General features: G+C 51.9%; 7 protein-coding genes across 7 annotated transcripts; 5 read left to right on the forward strand and 2 right to left on the reverse strand.

The window, feature by feature from the left end:
* Positions 1 to 4: 4 nt before the first annotated feature.
* On the forward strand, positions 5 to 506 carry K489DRAFT_109795 (uncharacterized protein). The gene has a single exon (XM_033598885.1). The coding sequence runs from the start codon at positions 197 to 199 to the stop codon at positions 464 to 466; it is 270 nt and encodes an 89-aa protein (XP_033463256.1). The 5' UTR covers positions 5 to 196; the 3' UTR covers positions 467 to 506.
* Positions 507 to 5,275: 4,769 nt separating this feature from the next.
* Positions 5,276 to 7,913, forward strand: K489DRAFT_376622 (putative cytosolic phospholipase A2). Its single transcript, XM_033603960.1, has one exon. It carries the CDS (start codon positions 5,578 to 5,580, stop codon positions 7,798 to 7,800), a length of 2,223 nt encoding a protein of 740 aa, XP_033463257.1. The 5' UTR covers positions 5,276 to 5,577; the 3' UTR covers positions 7,801 to 7,913.
* Positions 7,833 to 9,243, reverse strand: K489DRAFT_376624 (HAD-like protein). The gene is made up of 4 exons (XM_033603961.1): positions 9,003 to 9,243; positions 8,847 to 8,940; positions 8,676 to 8,753; positions 7,833 to 8,569 (listed from the first exon to the last, which is right to left on the reverse strand). The coding sequence occupies exons 1-4, from the start codon at positions 9,057 to 9,059 to the stop codon at positions 8,073 to 8,075; spliced, it is 726 nt and encodes a 241-aa protein (XP_033463258.1). The 5' UTR covers positions 9,060 to 9,243; the 3' UTR covers positions 7,833 to 8,072.
* A 139-nt stretch (positions 9,244 to 9,382) lies between these two features.
* On the reverse strand, positions 9,383 to 12,845 carry K489DRAFT_376625 (Coatomer, beta subunit). The gene is made up of 3 exons (XM_033603962.1): positions 12,288 to 12,845; positions 9,796 to 12,227; positions 9,383 to 9,734 (listed from the first exon to the last, which is right to left on the reverse strand). Exons 1-3 carry the CDS (start codon positions 12,590 to 12,592, stop codon positions 9,583 to 9,585), a joined length of 2,889 nt encoding a protein of 962 aa, XP_033463259.1. The 5' UTR covers positions 12,593 to 12,845; the 3' UTR covers positions 9,383 to 9,582.
* A 185-nt stretch (positions 12,846 to 13,030) lies between these two features.
* On the forward strand, positions 13,031 to 13,774 carry K489DRAFT_406997 (Mago nashi domain protein; the record flags this gene model as incomplete). The annotated part of the gene is made up of 6 exons (XM_033607318.1): positions 13,031 to 13,068; positions 13,124 to 13,161; positions 13,217 to 13,312; positions 13,376 to 13,439; positions 13,495 to 13,708; positions 13,760 to 13,774. 6 exons carry the CDS (start codon positions 13,031 to 13,033, stop codon positions 13,772 to 13,774), a joined length of 465 nt encoding a protein of 154 aa, XP_033463260.1.
* Positions 13,775 to 14,269: 495 nt separating this feature from the next.
* Positions 14,270 to 15,080, forward strand: K489DRAFT_109932 (uncharacterized protein). Its single transcript, XM_033598886.1, has one exon. It carries the CDS (start codon positions 14,370 to 14,372, stop codon positions 14,877 to 14,879), a length of 510 nt encoding a protein of 169 aa, XP_033463261.1. The 5' UTR covers positions 14,270 to 14,369; the 3' UTR covers positions 14,880 to 15,080.
* On the forward strand, positions 14,876 to 15,565 carry K489DRAFT_312410 (uncharacterized protein; the record flags this gene model as incomplete). The annotated part of the gene is made up of 2 exons (XM_033600860.1): positions 14,876 to 15,059; positions 15,141 to 15,565. 2 exons carry the CDS (start codon positions 14,876 to 14,878, stop codon positions 15,563 to 15,565), a joined length of 609 nt encoding a protein of 202 aa, XP_033463262.1.
* Positions 15,566 to 18,401: the final 2,836 nt, after the last annotated feature.

The raw sequence follows: 18,401 nt of genomic DNA on the forward strand, positions 1-18,401 counted from the left end.
GAGAGGGAGATGAGGAGGAGGGCGGACAGCACCTGCAGTACTAGGTATTCTACAGAACGGCCCCCGGGGTAGCGCTGTAGACGCCAGCAGGAAGCCAGTCGATCCTAGGAACACACCACACCACCATCACATCGAGTATCAACGAATGGCTTTCATCACGCGCATTCACCAATCGCAGCTGTCGATCCATACATAGATGGGTTCGAGCGTCATTACACCACGGTCGGCCGGCTACGCAGGACAAACCTTTGGGCACCTGGGCAAGGAAGGACGCGGCTTTGTCCGTCTACCGGAAGCGACAACGGAGGAGGAGAAGTACCTAGGGAGGAGGAGGATGGGGACGTACGAAGGCACGGCGGGCAGACATATGCACACGCATACGCACACGCACACGCACGTTGCTGCAGCTGAAAGAGAGCGAGAGAGCGAGAGAACGCGAAAGAGAGAGAGAGAGCGCGCGCGCTGACCGGACAGTGCCCACCCACAGCAGGTGTGTGAATGGGGGGCCGACCAGTTTGTGGGTGGGTGGGTAGGTGGGTGCAGGTGGATTCACTATCCGGTCCGGCAGGTTTTCAACGCAGACGATGATGAGAAGCTGTAGGGCTTCTCCTTCGCTCGCTGTTCTCAGATACAGTACTGCCCAGGTGAGTACTGTACCTACCTAGTACTGTTGGCCGCCAAAAAAACACTCCGGCTTCCCTCTCTCCTCTCCAGCACCCAACTGCGGGTCGAAGTACTTATCATTCATTGGTCCTGGCCATCTAGGTACTGCCTGGCGCATTTTGGAGAAAACAACGTCGTCGATCATGATGATGGCGCTGTTGACGGTGTTGACGATGACGATAACGGTGACCGTGATGTTGTTCGCTGTTCGCTGTTCGTACTGATGACTGCATGTGTCGTTCCGCTCAAGGGCAAATGTCCACAGTATGTATACTATGCTGTGCTGTGCTATGCCTGTTGTTGCCCTGCAGATACTCATCGACTCATCGGGTTCCAAGTGCCTGCAGCATCATCATCATCATCATCATCATCATCCGTCAGTCCATCCGTCCGCCGGTCCGCTCAACCACTGATTTTGATCGTCATCGTAGGTGTGCATGAACAGGCCCATCCGAAGCTGTACGCACACACACACACAATCTGCTGTGTTCGAAGGTGTGGGAACTTCACTGCCCGTGCCTTGCTGCTCGCTGGATGCCGCCCACCAGACAGGTCAGCTCACCTTCTTGGCGACGCATCCATTCCTTCTCAAGGAACTGCGCTCGTTCAGGTCGTGTCAAAGTCAACAGAGTGACCACCGTCGTCAATTTGCCGTGCGCAACAATTGAAATGGCAATCTCGAAATGCTCAATTACCAAAGTACCTGGGTGTCCATGAGCGATCGAACATCGTCATCCGCAGTCTATCGTTCCAAGGTTGGCACTACCCATGATTTCTAGCAGGAAAGGACGGCGACGGCTCCTGCCATCTGACATGAGTTACCGTCGAAAACGCCCCAGCGGGGATGATCACTCCTCACAGCGACGGCACATTTCCGGATCGACCTCAGAGAGCCTCCATTCGTTGGCATCCGAATCATTGCCGAGTTCAAGTTTTTGATGCTCGTCCCGTCTTCCTACATAGTCGTATTCTTTTTTACCGCACTAGGTATCCATAGATCTTTGTATTGGTGTGTTCACTATCACACTACAGTGCATGTGATGGACTTATTTCTTGCTCAGCTAGAACTGCCCGCAATTGGCTCCTCGATGCGATGCTTTTGGAAGGCCAGAGTCATCAGTCCATCCAGCGACCTCCCGGACAGATCCAGTATTTCCTCAACGACCGGGAAGAGACAAGCGAAGGTCACACATGAACAACGTTACAACCCGAGCACGACCCCCTCAACCAGATACGTCTGCCACATCTAGCCGTTATCACGCAGTGACGAGCGGAACCGTACGAAGAGCTGGTCTGACAGTCCGAGTCTGAACTGTGGTTCGCAGCCGGCGCAGGGCACGGCAACGCACCAGATCGTGGACTGACGAATGGATGTGCAACCCAGCGTGCCCGGATATCCTTTCACGACGGCCATATACACAATCAGCAGCAACACCTCGCTTAATTCCTCTCGATTGTTCCTTTGACTCGTCATCTTCAGCTCTTATTACCGCGTCACCTTTACGCAGGTATGTCGCCTCGTCATATGCCATACTACCTGCAATTGGATGCTCGACCGCAGAGGTCCAGGCATTTTAGGCGCTCGGAGTTCGCTGCTGCGCCCGAGCAATGATGAACAAAACACTCCCTTCTCAGAAGGTCGATTATAAATAGCAGCGAACGCGTGTCAGATCCATCTAGACCAGACGAGGCCAAGCATCCCAGGCCTCTGATTTGTGGCCACATCAACATCATTAATGTCGGTAGACTATTGACCGCACGGGACAAGCGCAAGAGGAATCACGTCGTGAAAATGCGATTGACGCGTCGAGCTGCTTCCCTTCCAATTTGTGTAATGTCCGCTGAAATGACGCTGGCGCCCCCCTTTCTAGCAATCGGAGCCCGAGGCTGCATTCGCGCCGTCACACACGCCTAATTTGCCATAATTTGCAGTATTTTCCCTGCGAGGACGCTCTCCGTCCAAACATACATCCAGCCAACCTGGAACCTGACAGTTCTCTCCGATTCAGAGGCAACCCAGTAATTTGAAGTTCGAAATGGACGTGGAGCTCATACATTATGTGGTCACAAGGAACGAGAGACACCATGCATGCGACGTCTTCACGCATCGGCGGTCAACGTCCATGCATATCTCAGCATGCCCATGGCTCGGCCATCATCAGCACACATCCATCAGTCAGATCTCTCTCATGACCACATGCCGGCCAGACAGTACCAAATCTCGAACTGGTGGAGTGCGGCATCGAGCGCTTTCCCCATTGGCGCCATCCCCGACTTGGAGCTAGCTCGACCCTTTCAGGAACGGCACGAGTCATCCGCCGGCGCTCGCGGAGAGAAGCGGGGGGTAGCAGCCACTCGCTCCTTCTCACGCTTCCTCCTCTTGCACACCTGCACTTTGCACAACATCTCAAGGGTTACTCTTTATATAACTCATCAGGTGTGACAGAAAATCTCGCTCGGCCTTTCTTGGGGGCGCACAGTACCTAATTAGAGTACCTAACTATGCATGTAGAGGCAGTACAAGCCCCCAGGTGGTGTCCTCTACCGACGGGCTACAGACAGTACTTGATATCCTAGCATGGAGGCGTGCGTGATATTATGCGCAATGCGTGATCAGCCTCGCAGTGCATCTTGCTTCCTTCCCTCGTGGCTTTTTGCTTTCTTGTAGCGTTTATCAATAAAGTTTCCCGCTGTTTAATTGCACGCGCTCGGAGATCCCAAAAAAGCGCCGGGGTCGGACTTCGTTCGGACAGCGTGGGGGGTGGGACTGAGGACGTGAGGCCGTTTGCTTTCTCCCCATGTCTTCGGTCTCCCTCGCTCTTTCCAAGACACATGGACCGGAACGACCACTATCGTCGGTGGTGTTCCCGATTCGATGGCCGGGAAATTTGGAAGTGCTCCATACTCTCGAATGCCCATGATCCCACCTCTGGATGTCTAGCCTTGCGATGCACGAGCGCTGGCCAGCCGAATCCATCGTGCTTATCTCCTCCCGATCCACTGGAGTGGGTTCTCGACCTTGCCATCAGCCACCAATATTCCGTGGATTGCTTGCACTGTGACAGAAATCTTCGATGGAGGACTAGCCCTCGACGGTTCGAAGTCGCTAGCTCAGATTACTGGCTGGCTGTTCATCGACTTCTATCATGGACGAGGTCCAATTCAAACATAGACTCGAGAGCAATATTGGGACGATGATTGTAGCATTTGCGCTCTCCGGTATGGACTCCTGCAAACTCGCTCGCAGTGGCTCTGCTCAAACGAATCGCGAGATAAAGGCGGCTAAATCTAGGCCTCTCACAAGGCGCAGCCAATATTGATTGTTGTCACACCACCAAAGCCTGCCACATTCGTGGTCCCTTTGCAACATTGGGCACGATCTATCTTCGGAAGTTAATCACATCACCAATCGGTTTCCTGACAATCCAAATTTCATCCGACGATCGCGGGCGTGCCCAGATACTGTTCCTGACCCCAAGGCTGTCGATAGCAACCCCGGAACACGCTTGTTACAACGGTCCTGTAACTGCCGATAGATCTTGCAGAAGCAGATGTCTAGTGTCCCCTGCTTCTGTGCAAGCAGCCATAATTACATCATTTTTCCATGAGCACTTCAAAGGCAGATACTGTAGAAGTCTTGTCGCGTCGACGATTGAAGTCTACGGGTCGCTTCGCTTGTCGTCATGATGTGCAGATCTTATTACCATATCCCTATTTTGGAATCGGTCAGATTCAAGGGGGGCTAATCCGACTGCCCAGGTGCTTAAGCGATTCGAGCAAGCATGACACTCTTCCCTCGCCCTCCTGCACAGATTTGTTTCTCTGATTCAAATTTATAAAATGTGTATGATCTAGAAGACCAAACACATGTGATACACGTCTTTTACACATGCCTAGTAGTATTATTTAGCTGGAGAAGACTTCATAGAAGTAACAATCATCTGATTGGTCATCGGGGCCTCACCCCATTTCTACATTGCGACGGTATGCGACAAACACATCCGACAAGTCCACAACTTTGACAACGCGGATCTCCGGGATGAAATGCGAGTGAATATTTTGTTTGATCGCTGTAATCTTCAGCTTTGTATGTCGTGCCAATGACTGCATGTTCATGGAAGCGGGAGAGGTCTCTGCTCGGCTTCTACGGCCACCTGCACGCGCGCAAAATAAATGCAAATCATACATGATTACGAATCGCAAAAGCCTCTCTTATATTTCAGCTATATGTTCTGCGCCTGCGGACGTGCCGCCAATGCCCATGGAGCGATCCTCAATCTCTCGCTATATCTGGTGGGTGAAGCACCTGTTGTCGATACTTATCACGCTGCCTAGCGCGTCAGATGCTGTGATTCATAGGTATATGAAGGATATGGAGGAATGATATAGCTACTGTACGTCGCTACTGTAGGTACGCAGCTGAGAATTGCGCCAAATGTTTGTTTAAGCATAGCTTAGGCCTCGTGTAACGCCCGGACCATCCTATTGGATCGACTTACGCGGCCATTCCACCTTAAGCTTCAAGGCGACCTCTGGAGCGAAAGCTGATCACATAGGCGGAAAAGATGATAGAGATGGCCTGACGTCGCCGTCACTTTCGCATAGACATCATCCTCCATCAACACACGCCAGGGAAGCAAACGTCAAGAAAGCAGCGTCAGTCAGGTCACATAGTAACTTTCATTGTTGTTGTTCACGAGCCATGCCAGAGACGTTGTAAGTGCAATGACTCCTCCTCGGAGCTCGTTTCCGCCGCCCAATAGATCACTCTTGTTCGCATGCTGAACGAATTCACACAAAAGTGCATTCCGCCGAAGTGAGACCGTAGCTCAGCAGGAATATGAGCAGCAGCTTCACGATCAGGCCAATTTCAGCGTCGCGTCCAGCGAAGATCTCGACAAGGATTTGGATAAGATGACCGTTCACGACGGGGATAGCAGCGCAAAGGCCGAGAGCAGCAATGCAAGCATTGTCGATGAAAAGAAGAAACATGGCATCAAAGGCGCCTTCCGGGGCTTCTACAAAAATGTCATCAAACCTGCATTTCCAGAGGCCATTCAAGATATCAAGATCATGCACGGCATGACTGCTCTAGAGGCTCGAGTAAAGAAGGAAATCGTCGACTCGAATCTCTTCCCCGAGGTGAACCACGTAGCAGAGGTCCGCCGAGGTTTGGAATTGTGCCCAGAAGAGCAGGCATTCCTCGCGAAGCGCAAAGCTCACGTCCGCGATCACTTTGCCAAATATCTTGGCCTTGATCCCTCCGAAGTCGACCCGCGAGATGTCCCGGTTGTCTCATTCGGTGGCAGTGGTGGTGGTTTTCGTGCTATGCTCGGCTGTTCCGGCTACTCCCAGAGAATGAAGGATACTGGCCTGTGGGACTGTTTGAGCTACGTCTCAGGCGTATCAGGTTCGTGCTGGTCGCTCGCTGCATACTATACCATTGGTAAAGGCAGCCATCAGAAAGTGATCGATCACTGCAAGACGCGCCTTGCGCCTTACCATCCTTTGTCGGGCGATGCGATCCGCACTATCTTGAGCTCGCCAGGAGGTGCTCGCATCACTTTGGGTCCCCTGATCCAGAAGAGTAAAAGTGGCCTGCAGACCGTAGCCATGGATTTATACGCCGTGTTCACTACGGGTTGGATCTTTTTCCAAGAGGATCCGGTCAACGCTCCAGGTGGTCATGCCGAGAAGGAAGTGGCCGGCGCACAGCGCTCGTGGTACAAGTACTCTTCCGCTCGTGAATACACCGACAATGGTGGCGATCCGTTGCCCATCATGACTGCAATCCGACATGAACGACCCTGGAGGGACTGGGTTGACAAGGAACATCCCTTCAAGGAGCCGGATCACTCGACCGGAGAACATGCCGAGGCGCCTGACGCGTGGTTTCAGTGGTTCGAGATGAGCCCGTACGAAGTCGGCTGTGATGAAATCGAGGCCTGGTGTCCTACTTGGGGTTTCGGACGCCCATTCGAAGAAGGCAAATCGACGATGCAGCTGCCAGAGCAGTCTCTTGCTCTACTGCTGGGCCTTGCCACGAGTGCGCCAGCGGGCCCGCTCACGTCATACCTCTCCACCGTTAGTCGCAACTTACCCACGGGCTTCTTGGGAAACTCAGTGCACAAGATGGCACAGACTGTGGCGAGATTCTGGGGCAAACAAGGCACAGAAGAGTTTTCCAACCATCACCCTCTGCATGCATGTAACGAGCACAACTTCATGTTTCACTACACGCCGTTAAACAAGGAGAAGGGACGGCCTCCTGGCCTGGAGAATTCGCCCAGAATTCATTTGATTGACAGTGGAATGGACAACAATTGTCCGACGTACGTCTTGTTGCATCCTGCACGTGAAGCGGATGTCATCATCAACATGGACGCTTCCAGCGACGTGCAAAAGGATACATTCCAAGAGCGAGTAGATCAGATCGGCGGCCGACGAGGCATGAAGTTCACCAAGAGGCACGACGTCAAAGCCGGTGAAGATCCTAGTGATCCAGGTCGCTTTGATGGTCTGTACGCCCAGATCTATGACGGAGTGCCGTGCGAGCGACCAGCGACGGTGGTCGATTCATACGGCCGAACAGTCACAAATCCCCCTGCTCCGGTGTACAGCCGCGAATGTACGATGATCTACATGCCGCTCCTACCCAACGAGCGCGTAGTCCCGGACTTCGACCCGTCGACCGCCAAATTCTCCGGCTCGTACAATCTAGTCTGGACTGCTGAGCAAGTCGAGACACTGATCAAGGTCTGCAATGCGAACTTCAACGACGGTGAAAGCACAATTCGGGAAGCTCTCCACGAGGCCTGGTTGCGTAAAAAGGCCTTGCGAGAGGGGACCTACAAAGGACCTGCGCATACCGTGCCAGCGTCTGCGACAGCCCAACGCCCCGTGGATGTTTCGACTGAGCAGCAATCCACTGACTCGTCTCTCCCGGTGCAGCCATCTGTTGTGCCAGGGACGCAACAGCCTGTCCAGCTCACAGCAGAGCAACTTTCCGCCAACCAGCAAAGCGCAGGCGGCATCTCGGCTCCAGCAGCCGTCAACGGACAGGCAGCACGGCCTCAAGGAGTTGTGGGATCCGCAGATCAAATGTCATCACACCCCGCACACCCGACGACGTCTTGATTAAGACGTGATCTAATGACGAAATGATTTGGAAAGCAGGCTCTCGTAAGGACTAGATATATGTGGAACGAATTGATGACCATTATTTCTTCGCGTGCAAATTTCCCCTCTCATCAGTGACTTGACAATTCTTCTCTAGGTCTGATGGGTACCGACAGGCGTACAAGCTCGGGTCTTCATCCTTGACCCTCAACAGCACTTGCATATGGCGGAGACTTCTACAATGTGACATGCAAGTTGAGTCACACCGAGTCTGTCCTCTGACATCCCCATTACTCCCACAATCCATCTCGGATCCTAATCTTGACTAGCCCGGTCCCTGTCTGCATTCCGATGCAGTCGATGCTGTCCAAATCCTTTACAATCCAATCCGCCCCAGCGGTTTGCAGTTCTGCAAAGGAATGCGTCGTGACGAGACCGAGGACATCAAATCCTGCCGCCTTGCCGGCTCGCACTCCCGCGGGAGCGTCCTCGAGTACCAGGATCCGCTTGTTGCTCGTATCGTCGAAGCCGAGCCGTTTCGCACCGAGTCGGTAGCATGCTGGATCCGGCTTTCCCTTCTCGACCTCCTCTGCCGTCACCATATGCTTTGGCTGGGCCAGTTTCATTTTGTCGAGCCAGCCCGTCACGAGCGGGGTGGTGCCCGAGGTCACGATCGCCCAGGGCGCATTGAGTGATTGCAGGCGATCAAGCAATTTACGACTCCCGGGCACTTCGACGGCGTCGGAGCCGTAATCGATCGGGATCCGACCCTCGGCTTTGCAAACATCTTTCCACATGATGATTCAGCCAGGATCTCTTCGGTTGTATGGATTGGACTTTGTGCGGCTTGGATCATGACTCATGGGTGTGAGAGGGCCAGGGAGGTAGCTTACAGTCCCAGTTGGCTAGGTTCGGCGCGAGGATAGACAGGACGTCGATGCTCCGCCTGCCGTGCGACGTTTTCAATATCTCTGGTAATCGTCTGTGGTCAGCCCTCTTCAAGATGAATGCCGTAAAAGGTGGTTGTATAAGCGATTGATGACATAAGGTCATGCTTTACGTACCATTGCCATCAACGCCAATGTTCTCGCCCATCTGTAACCAGTACTTGATAATCGCCGGTGTCGAGTCAATGATTGTGCCATCCATGTCAAACAGCTGTCGAGTATGTTTCGTCAGTAGATATTGAGCTTCGTCTGCCAGCGTCATTGTAACCATACCAGAGCATCGAAGCCGTGGGTCTCCGGGGCTCTGATCTTCACTTGAGAGTCTTCCATGGCGAATTCCGTGCCTTCGACAGGCTCGCTGTCTTTGGCTGCGACTTATTGCGATTCTAAGCTCCTGTATCGGTGTATGTTGGCGAAGCAGTTCGACCAGTCTTTCCGAGAATCCGATGAAGTACGGGGTTCGAAACGAGCGTGCCCAACCTTTGATCCCAATCACTACTACAATATCGACATGTTTGAGGTTGATCATGGGTACGGCGATGCCTCGCCTGCAAGTCTACAATTGGGTTGATAGGGTTGTACACCAACCCTAAACAGCCCCAAGTCCAGGGCTCACGACCTTCAAAGGTTCGCATTTACTTGTGGCCAGTGAGCGGTCGACAAAAAGCCATCTCCATTTTTATAGGCACACCTCTGCACTACAAACGTGGACCGTGAGCATTTCGATCGATGTCTCTACCTGCGAGAGATCGGTCGTCTACCATAGAATTTTATTGCGCTCCCCACCCATGCGCTCATAACATCATCCTGGGATTGTCCAGACCCAGCAGAGGTTGATACCATCGCAGGGTGCTCAAAGTGTGACCTCACCAATCTTGCTCAGACCCTTCAGCGAGCCGAGACTGAGTGCTAGGCCTTGCGAACGGCTGCGTATCCGCATAAATCCAGTGACAGGGCCATTCTCGCCCTCTTTCTCAACGCTCAAGTTGGCAAGAGCATCCTCACCTTAGAAGCAGAATGTTAGCAAGCCATAAACAAAACACGGGAGCATACGGGAGAAACTTACCAAAAACGCTTCGTGCATACAAGTTGGCGCTCAGGAATTGACAATCACCCTCTAAGCTAGCCTCTGGTGTCAGGCACGACATATTCGTGACCTTCATCAAGCGCTGGAGGAAATCCCGCAGGTTCGTATCAGCAGGCATCTTCGTGTTGATGTTGACCTTGTTCTCCCACTCAAACTCTGTCCACATAGCTCTGAACTGCGTTTCCGTGCAATGCGCTGGTTGAATGTAATCCATGATATCAACGTGAACATCGTTCAGAATAACGACGTTTGTTTCAGTGGACGACGGGCCATCGTACACAACGTTGCCGAAAATGACGCCGGTGTCCGTAGACGACACCTTGATTGTGGCTTGGACATTGAGGAAGTCCAGCGCGGGCAAATTTTGCGTTATCGGTCTCTCGACCACCTTGAGGTCTCCCAATGTTGCGAACTCAACCGAAAGATTCTGCAATGTCTCGTGCGTTTGGTTGACAAGGAGAACATCGAGAATGATATCGAACTGATTGACCTGGACGTACGCCTCCGCGTAAACCGGATCGGAGAACCCAGTCAATTGCACGACACGGCTTAGCTTGGAGCTCAATCCTTCTGTGGAAGTGTCGCCGCCTGTAGCCTTCTCAAGGTCGATCTCGATCTCGTCAGCTCCATCCACGGCGTTCTTCTTACTGAGCTGGCGTATGATAATCATGTCATCGACCTGGATGGCACTTTGTGCTTTGAGAACAGCATCCTTTTCGGCCCTCTTTTTCTCCTCGACCTGGACCATATCACGGAAAGCCTTCCTGGTGTCGTCCAAAAATGCGGTCTCGAGATCTTTCTTTTGTTGAAACTCAGCAAGAGATCTTACGCAGGACATGATTCGGTCAATGGAATCTTCGTCGATCGGAGCCTTAGCGAATTGAGACTGTCCAGCGCGGATGATGGAGATCATAATCAGCATAGCTTCGGCTCGGAGAGCATTTGTTCGAGCGGCATCCTTTGAGATCTCTGCGTGGCGCATGACAAGCTTCGTGAGAGTTGAAGAGAGTACGGTGGCCAAGAAAAAGTCGCCGTCCAGGATGAGCTGCCGCAATGGGGGCTTCTGTGCTGCCTTGACAGCCTCGAGCTTCGCATTCGCTGCCGCTTGGCTTGTAAGAGCACTCTCAGTGGCATATGTACCGTCGGCAAGTACTTTGCGTGATCCTGTAGGCGCAGCCGGCTTCTTAGTACCATTGGACTGATCCGGCAAATCTGACTCTCCATCATTTTGTTCTTCCAGAAGCCTAGCCTCCGATGCAACGATCGGGATCTCTCCGAGTGAGGCTCGTATCCGTTTCCACGCTTCCCGAATATCGTTCTGCTCGAGCGAATATTCACCAACGATCCAGAGGCTACCCCTGTAGACTTTGCCGGCACGAACCTCACTCAGAGTCGAGACCAAACGTTCCACGATTGAACTTCGCATATTTGGGAACCGCTCGACGACCTCCTTGACGAATGATATGACGTCCACAGCTGACGCATTGTTGAAGTCAGAGATGAAATCCATAAGCAATCCAACCACGCTTTGGGCAATCTCCGAAAATTTGATCGCGCACTGGTGGATGGAGTGGATGACGAGTGACCGGTACTCATTGTTCTTCTCGTACTGTTCATCAACAGTCTTGGCTAGCTCCTTCTTGAGCAGCATGACCACCTCTTCCACGTTCTTGCTCGAAACCATGTCCATCGCTAATTCGAGCGACTTCCGCCTCACGTCCAGGTCTGGACTTGACAACACACGCAAGATCTCCATGGTGAGATCATCGAGCACGCCCTCATTGGCTTTGCGAAGCTGGTTGACCTTCTCCAGCACAATCAATTTCACGTTGTTGTCAGACTCCTTGATGCTCAATTCTATGAATTTGCCGGCTGCGGCTTTGATCGCAACCGGGTTATTTGTCAGTGACGTTAGCGAGGATGCTGCCTCGTAGACAACCGTGGATTCTTTGGCCTCGAGAAGGTCGAAAATGAGTCGTAGATACCGAGCTTTGTTCTGCGAATTAGTGACAGCGTCCTTGCGAATGAACTCAAGCTCGACCAGCTGTAGAAGCTCGCTGGCGTTGGGGATTCCTTCAAAAACGCCACTCAGGTACTCAAGCGCTTTCTCATGACTGATGCTGAGCAATGCTGCAAAGGCGTTACGTTTGCACGTGTTGTCACTCTCCGATTCGAGGAAGGCTTGAATAAGCTCGGGCGCGTCCGGCATGAGTGCTTCGTTGTGCTGGAAGATGGCGGCAATGGCAAAGACAGCGTTCTTGCGGACATAGGAGTGTCGGTGCTCCAGGCACTGGCGGGCAGGCGCAAGCAATGGTTCTATGAGTTCAGGCTCCCGCAATTTGCACAGGTAACGCAGCGTATTGCCGCGAATGAATTCGTTGGGATGCTGAAGGTCCATTCGAATTCCGTTGCTAGTACACCAACCATTAGTCAGATGTTCTGAACTTCAGACAGGATCGGATGGATTATACCAAACAAGAATCATCTCCTGCTTTAGCTTCCCTGAGCTGTCCAGCTTAGGGCAGATCTCGTAATATAGATATAATAGCTTTTTCAATTGTTTGCTCTTCGACGGCATGACGAATCGAATGATGTGCATAAGAAGTGAAGGCATTGGGTCGCCATTAAGCATCACAGTCAAGATGCGCTTCATGGTCTCAACCTTCGTCTCATCCGTGCCCTTCTCCAATTGGTTCTTAAGCTCTTGCAGCGATGGTTGGTCGGCTGTGTTGTCCGTATGGACCAAGCTGTACGAGCTTTCCAGAAACGTCGCCATGCTGGGCAATAGGTGTATGTGAGTGTATCAGAGAGATGGTGTTGCAAGTTGCGAGCGCTACTCGCTGCTGCCAATTATCCAGCCAGCGCTCTGCGCTATTGACACTTGTCCCGTAGGTCGTCGAGTCCAGTGTGAAATCGTAATGCGAATGAGCGATTCGGACCGGCTGCAGTTGTGAGACTCGTGGAGCTGCAGCACAAGCAGAAAGATTGTCGTTGCTCGGAATCGTAAAGAGGTGGGCAAGTCGTGAACGTGTCAATCTTTGGACCCTCGCGCATTGCCTGCAGGAGTTGGAGGCCAGAAATTCCTCAGGTTTCAGCCTTGGCAGAGTTGCCCGCTCTCTCCGCCGCTTGCGCGCCCGCCGCGGTGCAGGCATTACTACGGCTCACCATCTACTGTTAATCTTGAGTACAGCAGTTGTCGCAAAAGACGGACAAAATGTCGGGCAACGCCGAGCCTTTCTACGTACGATATTAGTAAGTACCAAACAGAGCATGAACGATTCTGCTCAAGGATCTGAGTTGTGGGCAGCTCAGGGCACTCCGGACGTTTCGGCCATGAATTCCTTGGTCAGTAGAAAGATATCTTCCGGGTAACAACCAGTCTTAGCTGACCTGCAGAAAGAGTTCGATTTCCGTGTTGTTGGCGATGGTCGATCAGCCATTGCTCGCTATGCAAACAACTCTAATTATCGAAATGACTCCCTTATCCGCAAAGAGAGTAGGTTGTTGAAATATCGCAAGAATCCAGCATCGATAAGAAACGTTGACCGTGCTTTGACAGTGTGCGTGAGCTCATTGGTTGTCGATGAGATCAAGCAGATGATCAAGGACAGTGAAATCATGAAGTACACACATGTCAACCCAATCGGAATTCTTGAGCCTCGAGCTGATTCGTGACAGAGAGGATGATACCAAATGGCCGCAGAAGAACAAAGATGGTCGTCAAGAACTCGAAATTCGTATGGGAAGCTCACACATCTCTTTCGAAACCGCAAAAATCGGCTCGATAGTCGACGTGGATGAGTCTGAGGATCCCGATGGCATGCGAGTTTTCTATTACATGGTACAAGATCTGAAAGCTCTTGTGTTCTCACTCACGTCGTTGCACTTCAAGGTTCGTTGTCCAGTCTCGAGAAACATCACACCGGAACTAATGCTTGTAAAGATTAAACCAATCTAAGCAAACGGATCGCAGAGAGCGATGGAAAGCCCTATGCTATATGATATGCGCAGGACCAATTGCTCCGATGAAGTCGAGCAGACATGTTTTTGCGATGACGGGATTTAATCGTTCCTTACACCCGACACGAAAAGATAGCAGGCTCCATATGAGCAAGTCACGTTTTGCTTGCTCCAAAGCACCGCTGCACACACGCTGCAATCATGGCCGACTGGCCTCCGAGTCCATTTCGGTCTAAAGTCAGGCACGTGCTCCCCGTGGGGGATCAGTGGCGCGGAGGCCAAGGGTCAGGTGGAGCCAATCACAGGTTGGGAGACTTATCCTTTGACGGGTCCGCAAGGGTGCAGGGTCATCCGCTTCTGGATCCAACGATTGAATACATACATACACTCCCATTCTTCAAGTTCTTGCTGAACGTCATTTGCAAAGTGTTGTGTGAAGTGTTGTTACGATCGCAATTTCCGTTGGCGCCCTTGGGTTTCAATTGATTGTCGACAATCTGTTAAGTATACACAAAGGTTGTCGGGGCTCGGCTTCCTGATCTGCGCTCCAATCGCCGTCACTGCATTGCTCGCACAGCGTCACGCGAGCCACTATGCCGACTCCCAGAGAGAATGTTATAGCCACATGTCCAAGACTTGGACATGAATCATCAAACTCGGCACAATCATTGTTGAGGATACGCAGGAATCAAATAGCAGGCCGAGATTCAGATCTCCACGGGCCTGAGCAATCACTGGCACGCGAGCTGGAATGCGCCATACCTGACACGAAACCCGAAGAACACACCGGCATACTTACGCCGCCACCGAGCGAGCCAGAATCAGATTCCGGCGACTCATCATGGACGCGCACTGAACAGCTTCCGCGAGCTGCAGTGAGGGAAAAGAGTGAAGAGAAGAATCAAGAGGAGGAGATACTGCGCTCAGATGGCGCTCACACGCCACTGTCAGAAAGGCAGACTGCCGATGTTGTACAAAACACAGACGTGGGTCTCGTTGAGTCAATGTCAAGCGCGTCAATATCTCCATCACCGCGATATCTCCATTACTCCGAGTCACAAAGAGATCGGGTGAGTCACTGCGCAGAGATGTTGGTCTTATGAACTGCTTCGGTACTGACAAGCCCTTGAAGCGAAGGGAAAAGTTGACGACGTCGTTTTTGCGTCCTGGCAGCAAATTTGTGGGGACGCAAAAGTCCGATAGGCAGAAATATGAAGTGTCAGTGGAAATTAAGGATGTGGATCTGGAGCAATCTTTCCTCTGCGGCTATCTTCGAATACAGGGTGAGCATAGATCAAAAACCTCCAAGACCTCGGTCTAAAGCCTTAAGGCTCGATTGCTGACAAACTCATTTCAACGCGCAGGCTTAACAGATGAACACCCAACATTAATCACATTCTTCGAGGGCGAAATTGTCGGACCCAAATATCAATTCAAGACCTCGCATAGTGGGTGGAACAGCGACGACAAGAACGACATGGCCCACTGGGGCCTCCTACCCAAATGGAAACAGGTAGCAAAGGCTGCGCGCCTTCCCAACTTCACAGTATCCAACCATTTGCAACGCGAGCAGCTTTGGATGCGATGGAAGGAGTATTTTCTGGTGCCGGACCACCGGGTGAAGACCATCTCCGGCGCGAGCTTCGAAGGATTCTACTACATCTGCTTCAATCAGTGTTCTGGCGCTGTCGACGGCGTATACTTTCATCGCAATAGCGAGAAATATCAAACGTTGCGGCTCGAGCACGTCGACGATCACGGATGCGAGGCAGCAGTAGAGTTTAGATAACACATGCGCAACATTTAGCGGGAAGTTTGGTTCGGATCGTAGGCAAAGGACTTTGATACGGACGAGGTGTTACATGACGAAGTAAAACGGCATATGAAATCACGATCTTCAACGTCTCATATGATTATTTTACAGAGCAACTGTAACACTGCTATGGGGTGGTGGCATGAATGCGAGGGTATTGCAATTCTTGGCGTGTGCAATATTCAGTTTTGGGGTGAGTTTGGTGAGGATTATCATACACATCTTTGCATCTGCATCCCGAGTATTCATCAATGTCAGGTAAAGTAGGATGTTTGTCGATATGAGTCTTCACTTTCATCAGCTTGTTCAGGCCAACCTCGGGCTACACGTACCGAGATGCACGGGCCGTGGCCTGTGCGGCAGATCGCGAAGTGAAGCAGACCTCCGGCTGAGCAGATGGAGCAGGATCTCATCACGTCCGCGCTGCCCGCTGCCCGTTGCCCTGAATATGACTGACGGCGCGGAACAGGGAAAGTCGTTCTCCATCGATTCACGACCAAGGTACGGTCTCTGTATCTGCCAGGGGTCCACACACCGAAGGAGCAACAATCGCTCGCCCGCGATGGGTCTCGCGGCCCATGATCCGAGTGCTGTAGTTGTTCCATGGTATGCAATAGAGGCAACGACGGACAACTCAACGCTGTTCTCCAGGGCTCTTCACCACAGTCAACTGGTCTAAGACGTTGGCTGCCCGTCCGGACCTGGCTCCAGGACGGCACTGTAGTGAAATGTAAGTGGCCAGACAGCGGAATAACCAAGGGTGTCGTGTGGTCGGCCTTTGAGGTGACTACCTAGTACTGAGCTATGACACACTGTACATGGTAGGTACAAAACGAGAGATTTTTATATTGCATGTATCACTACGCACATTGTCCAAGGATTCATGGATAGCCACGCGCGACTAGACTAGACGTGCAAGACGAGCGATTAATTGCCATCGTCTGTCTGCAAGTGGTTGAGATTGTACACATCCCACATGTACGTGGGTATCCGGCGGGCAAAATCAGGTGCATTCGGCATTCAAGGCATGCACATGCATGCGCGTGCCGACTGACCTAGGGGATGGGCATTGTCCTTGTGTTGTGTTTCGAACATGATTGGTAAGGAGGCGGCTGGGTCTATTTAAACAGGTGTTTGGATCGGGTGCGGAGTCCGCAGTTCTCGAGCTGGAGCTTCCGATCCGATGATGTCGAGATCTGCTGCAGCAGAAAAGCTCGACGGGTTCTGATCCAACTCATCTAAAAAATGGTCGGATCTGCAGTCGGACTTCAGGGTTGACACATCTGCGAAACCTCGATTGATCAATTATTCTAGATGACAATCGACAACCATTGTCGACACAACCATTTCCTGTTGTGTCCATCAGAACGGTCAATCAACGCTGCCGTCTGCTCGATGTGGTTCCATATATGCTGCAAATCCTGTATGCTTATCCATGGCGGTCGATAGTCAAGATTCAACTCTTGGCTTTTGCTCTGTTGTGTTGCGTCCGGCCAGCATACCTAGGTAGTGCGGAGAAGACTCCATCCAGGTCACACAAGACTCTGAGCTTACAAGCGGGTCAGTCGGTCTCTTAGTGAGACGCACAAGTATAATCAGCTTGTGTAGAAGAGTGGTAGTGGAAGGTGCCATCGCATGAAATCCACAGTATTGTGCTGACAATGCTGCACATCAGCGCTTTCGGCCTGGTTGGTGCAACTGTGTACATAACAGCACAATTCCCTTCTCCCACACACTGCAAGAAATCTCTTCACTAGGAGCCCTGGAGCTTCTCAGTCTTTTGGACGATGATGGACAGCCACCATGTAGGAATCTCATCCACCGGAATGGCGAGTCAAACATCTGCCGAGTACACACGAGTGATTCTAATCGGTGGCCTGTTGATTTTGTTCGAGTGTGGGAGTGACAGAAGCCCCAAGGGTTCCGGTCTGTTTTCGGCGCCAGGCAAGCATAATGTTAGGTAGGCAAGGCAGGCAGCGGTAATGGTTGTGCTCCGGGCGGGCTCCAGTTCAAAAAAAATTCCAATTCCATCATACAGTGTGTTTTAGCAGCAAGCGGGCAGGACGAAACCGTAGCCACCAAAGCCAACGCTGGTGCTGCAAAAAAGCTCACACAAATCTTGACCCTCCCACTATCCATTCCCACTACCACTGATCCCACTGCCATTACCGTCATCACCGTGTGGGTTTATTTCTCTTTTCCTCTTCACTCATTTCCCTAGCATCAGTCTCCGAACGACGCTGCTGTCAGTGCTCGCTTCGATCTCCATCACAGCAGGCATTGTCCCCATATTCATCATCATCATCACCTCGAAAAGCCATCTCTCGCACCATCCTCGCCGTGACTCGGCACTTTCCTGGCATCCGCAGGCCGCCCCGTGCTCACACGATCTTTTTTCCAAAGCCCGGCACTCCTCCGATCTTCCACAGGGCGTCATCCTCGGGTAGGTCAATTTCATCCTGATCTATTCACTATCTCGTTCAATGTCATCCGAGTTCGACTGCGCTCGTATTGATCGTTCCATTTCACTCCTACCAAAGCTCGATCTCGGCTTATTCTCTGACGCAGCAGCTCCAGTCTCCCCGTCCGCTTGCGCAACGGCAAACAATTATACTAGGTCCTTGCTGAAGTCAGCAGTTGCATCAAACCTAAACGTCGACTCATCGAGACACTATCGTGCAATTCCCCATCCAATCCAATAAGGACTCATATTCAACTTTTCATCAATCCCCTCGATTGAGTCACTTCCGTCAAGTTTGCTCAGCATTCGCCGATCTGCCTGTAGCCATCATTGCTGGTCGCCTGTGCTCGG

Source organism: Dissoconium aciculare, assembly GCF_010015565.1.
Source record: "Dissoconium aciculare CBS 342.82 unplaced genomic scaffold K489scaffold_2, whole genome shotgun sequence".
In the NCBI taxonomy this organism is placed as follows: domain Eukaryota; kingdom Fungi; phylum Ascomycota; class Dothideomycetes; order Mycosphaerellales; family Dissoconiaceae; genus Dissoconium; species Dissoconium aciculare.

Excerpts from the sequence above, each read along its gene's own strand:
- K489DRAFT_109795 (XM_033598885.1), top strand. The coding sequence starts at position 197 with ATGGGTTCGAGCGTCATTACACCACGGTCGGCCGGCTACGCAGGACAA.
- K489DRAFT_376622 (XM_033603960.1), top strand. The coding sequence starts at position 5,578 with ATGACCGTTCACGACGGGGATAGCAGCGCAAAGGCCGAGAGCAGCAAT.
- K489DRAFT_376624 (XM_033603961.1), bottom strand. The coding sequence starts at position 9,059 with ATGGAAGACTCTCAAGTGAAGATCAGAGCCCCGGAGACCCACGGCTTC. Across the intron at positions 8,941-9,002 it reads CCCACGGCTTCGATGCTCTG|CTGTTTGACATGGATGGCAC; the intron begins GTATGGTTACAA and ends CATACTCGACAG. Across the intron at positions 8,754-8,846 it reads CATTGGCGTTGATGGCAATG|AGATATTGAAAACGTCGCAC; the intron begins GTACGTAAAGCA and ends GACGATTACCAG.
- K489DRAFT_376625 (XM_033603962.1), bottom strand. The coding sequence starts at position 12,592 with ATGGCGACGTTTCTGGAAAGCTCGTACAGCTTGGTCCATACGGACAAC. Across the intron at positions 12,228-12,287 it reads CAGGAGATGATTCTTGTTTG|CAACGGAATTCGAATGGACC; the intron begins GTATAATCCATC and ends TTGGTGTACTAG. Across the intron at positions 9,735-9,795 it reads GTATGCACGAAGCGTTTTTG|GTGAGGATGCTCTTGCCAAC; the intron begins GTAAGTTTCTCC and ends TCTGCTTCTAAG.
- K489DRAFT_109932 (XM_033598886.1), top strand. The coding sequence starts at position 14,370 with ATGCCGACTCCCAGAGAGAATGTTATAGCCACATGTCCAAGACTTGGA.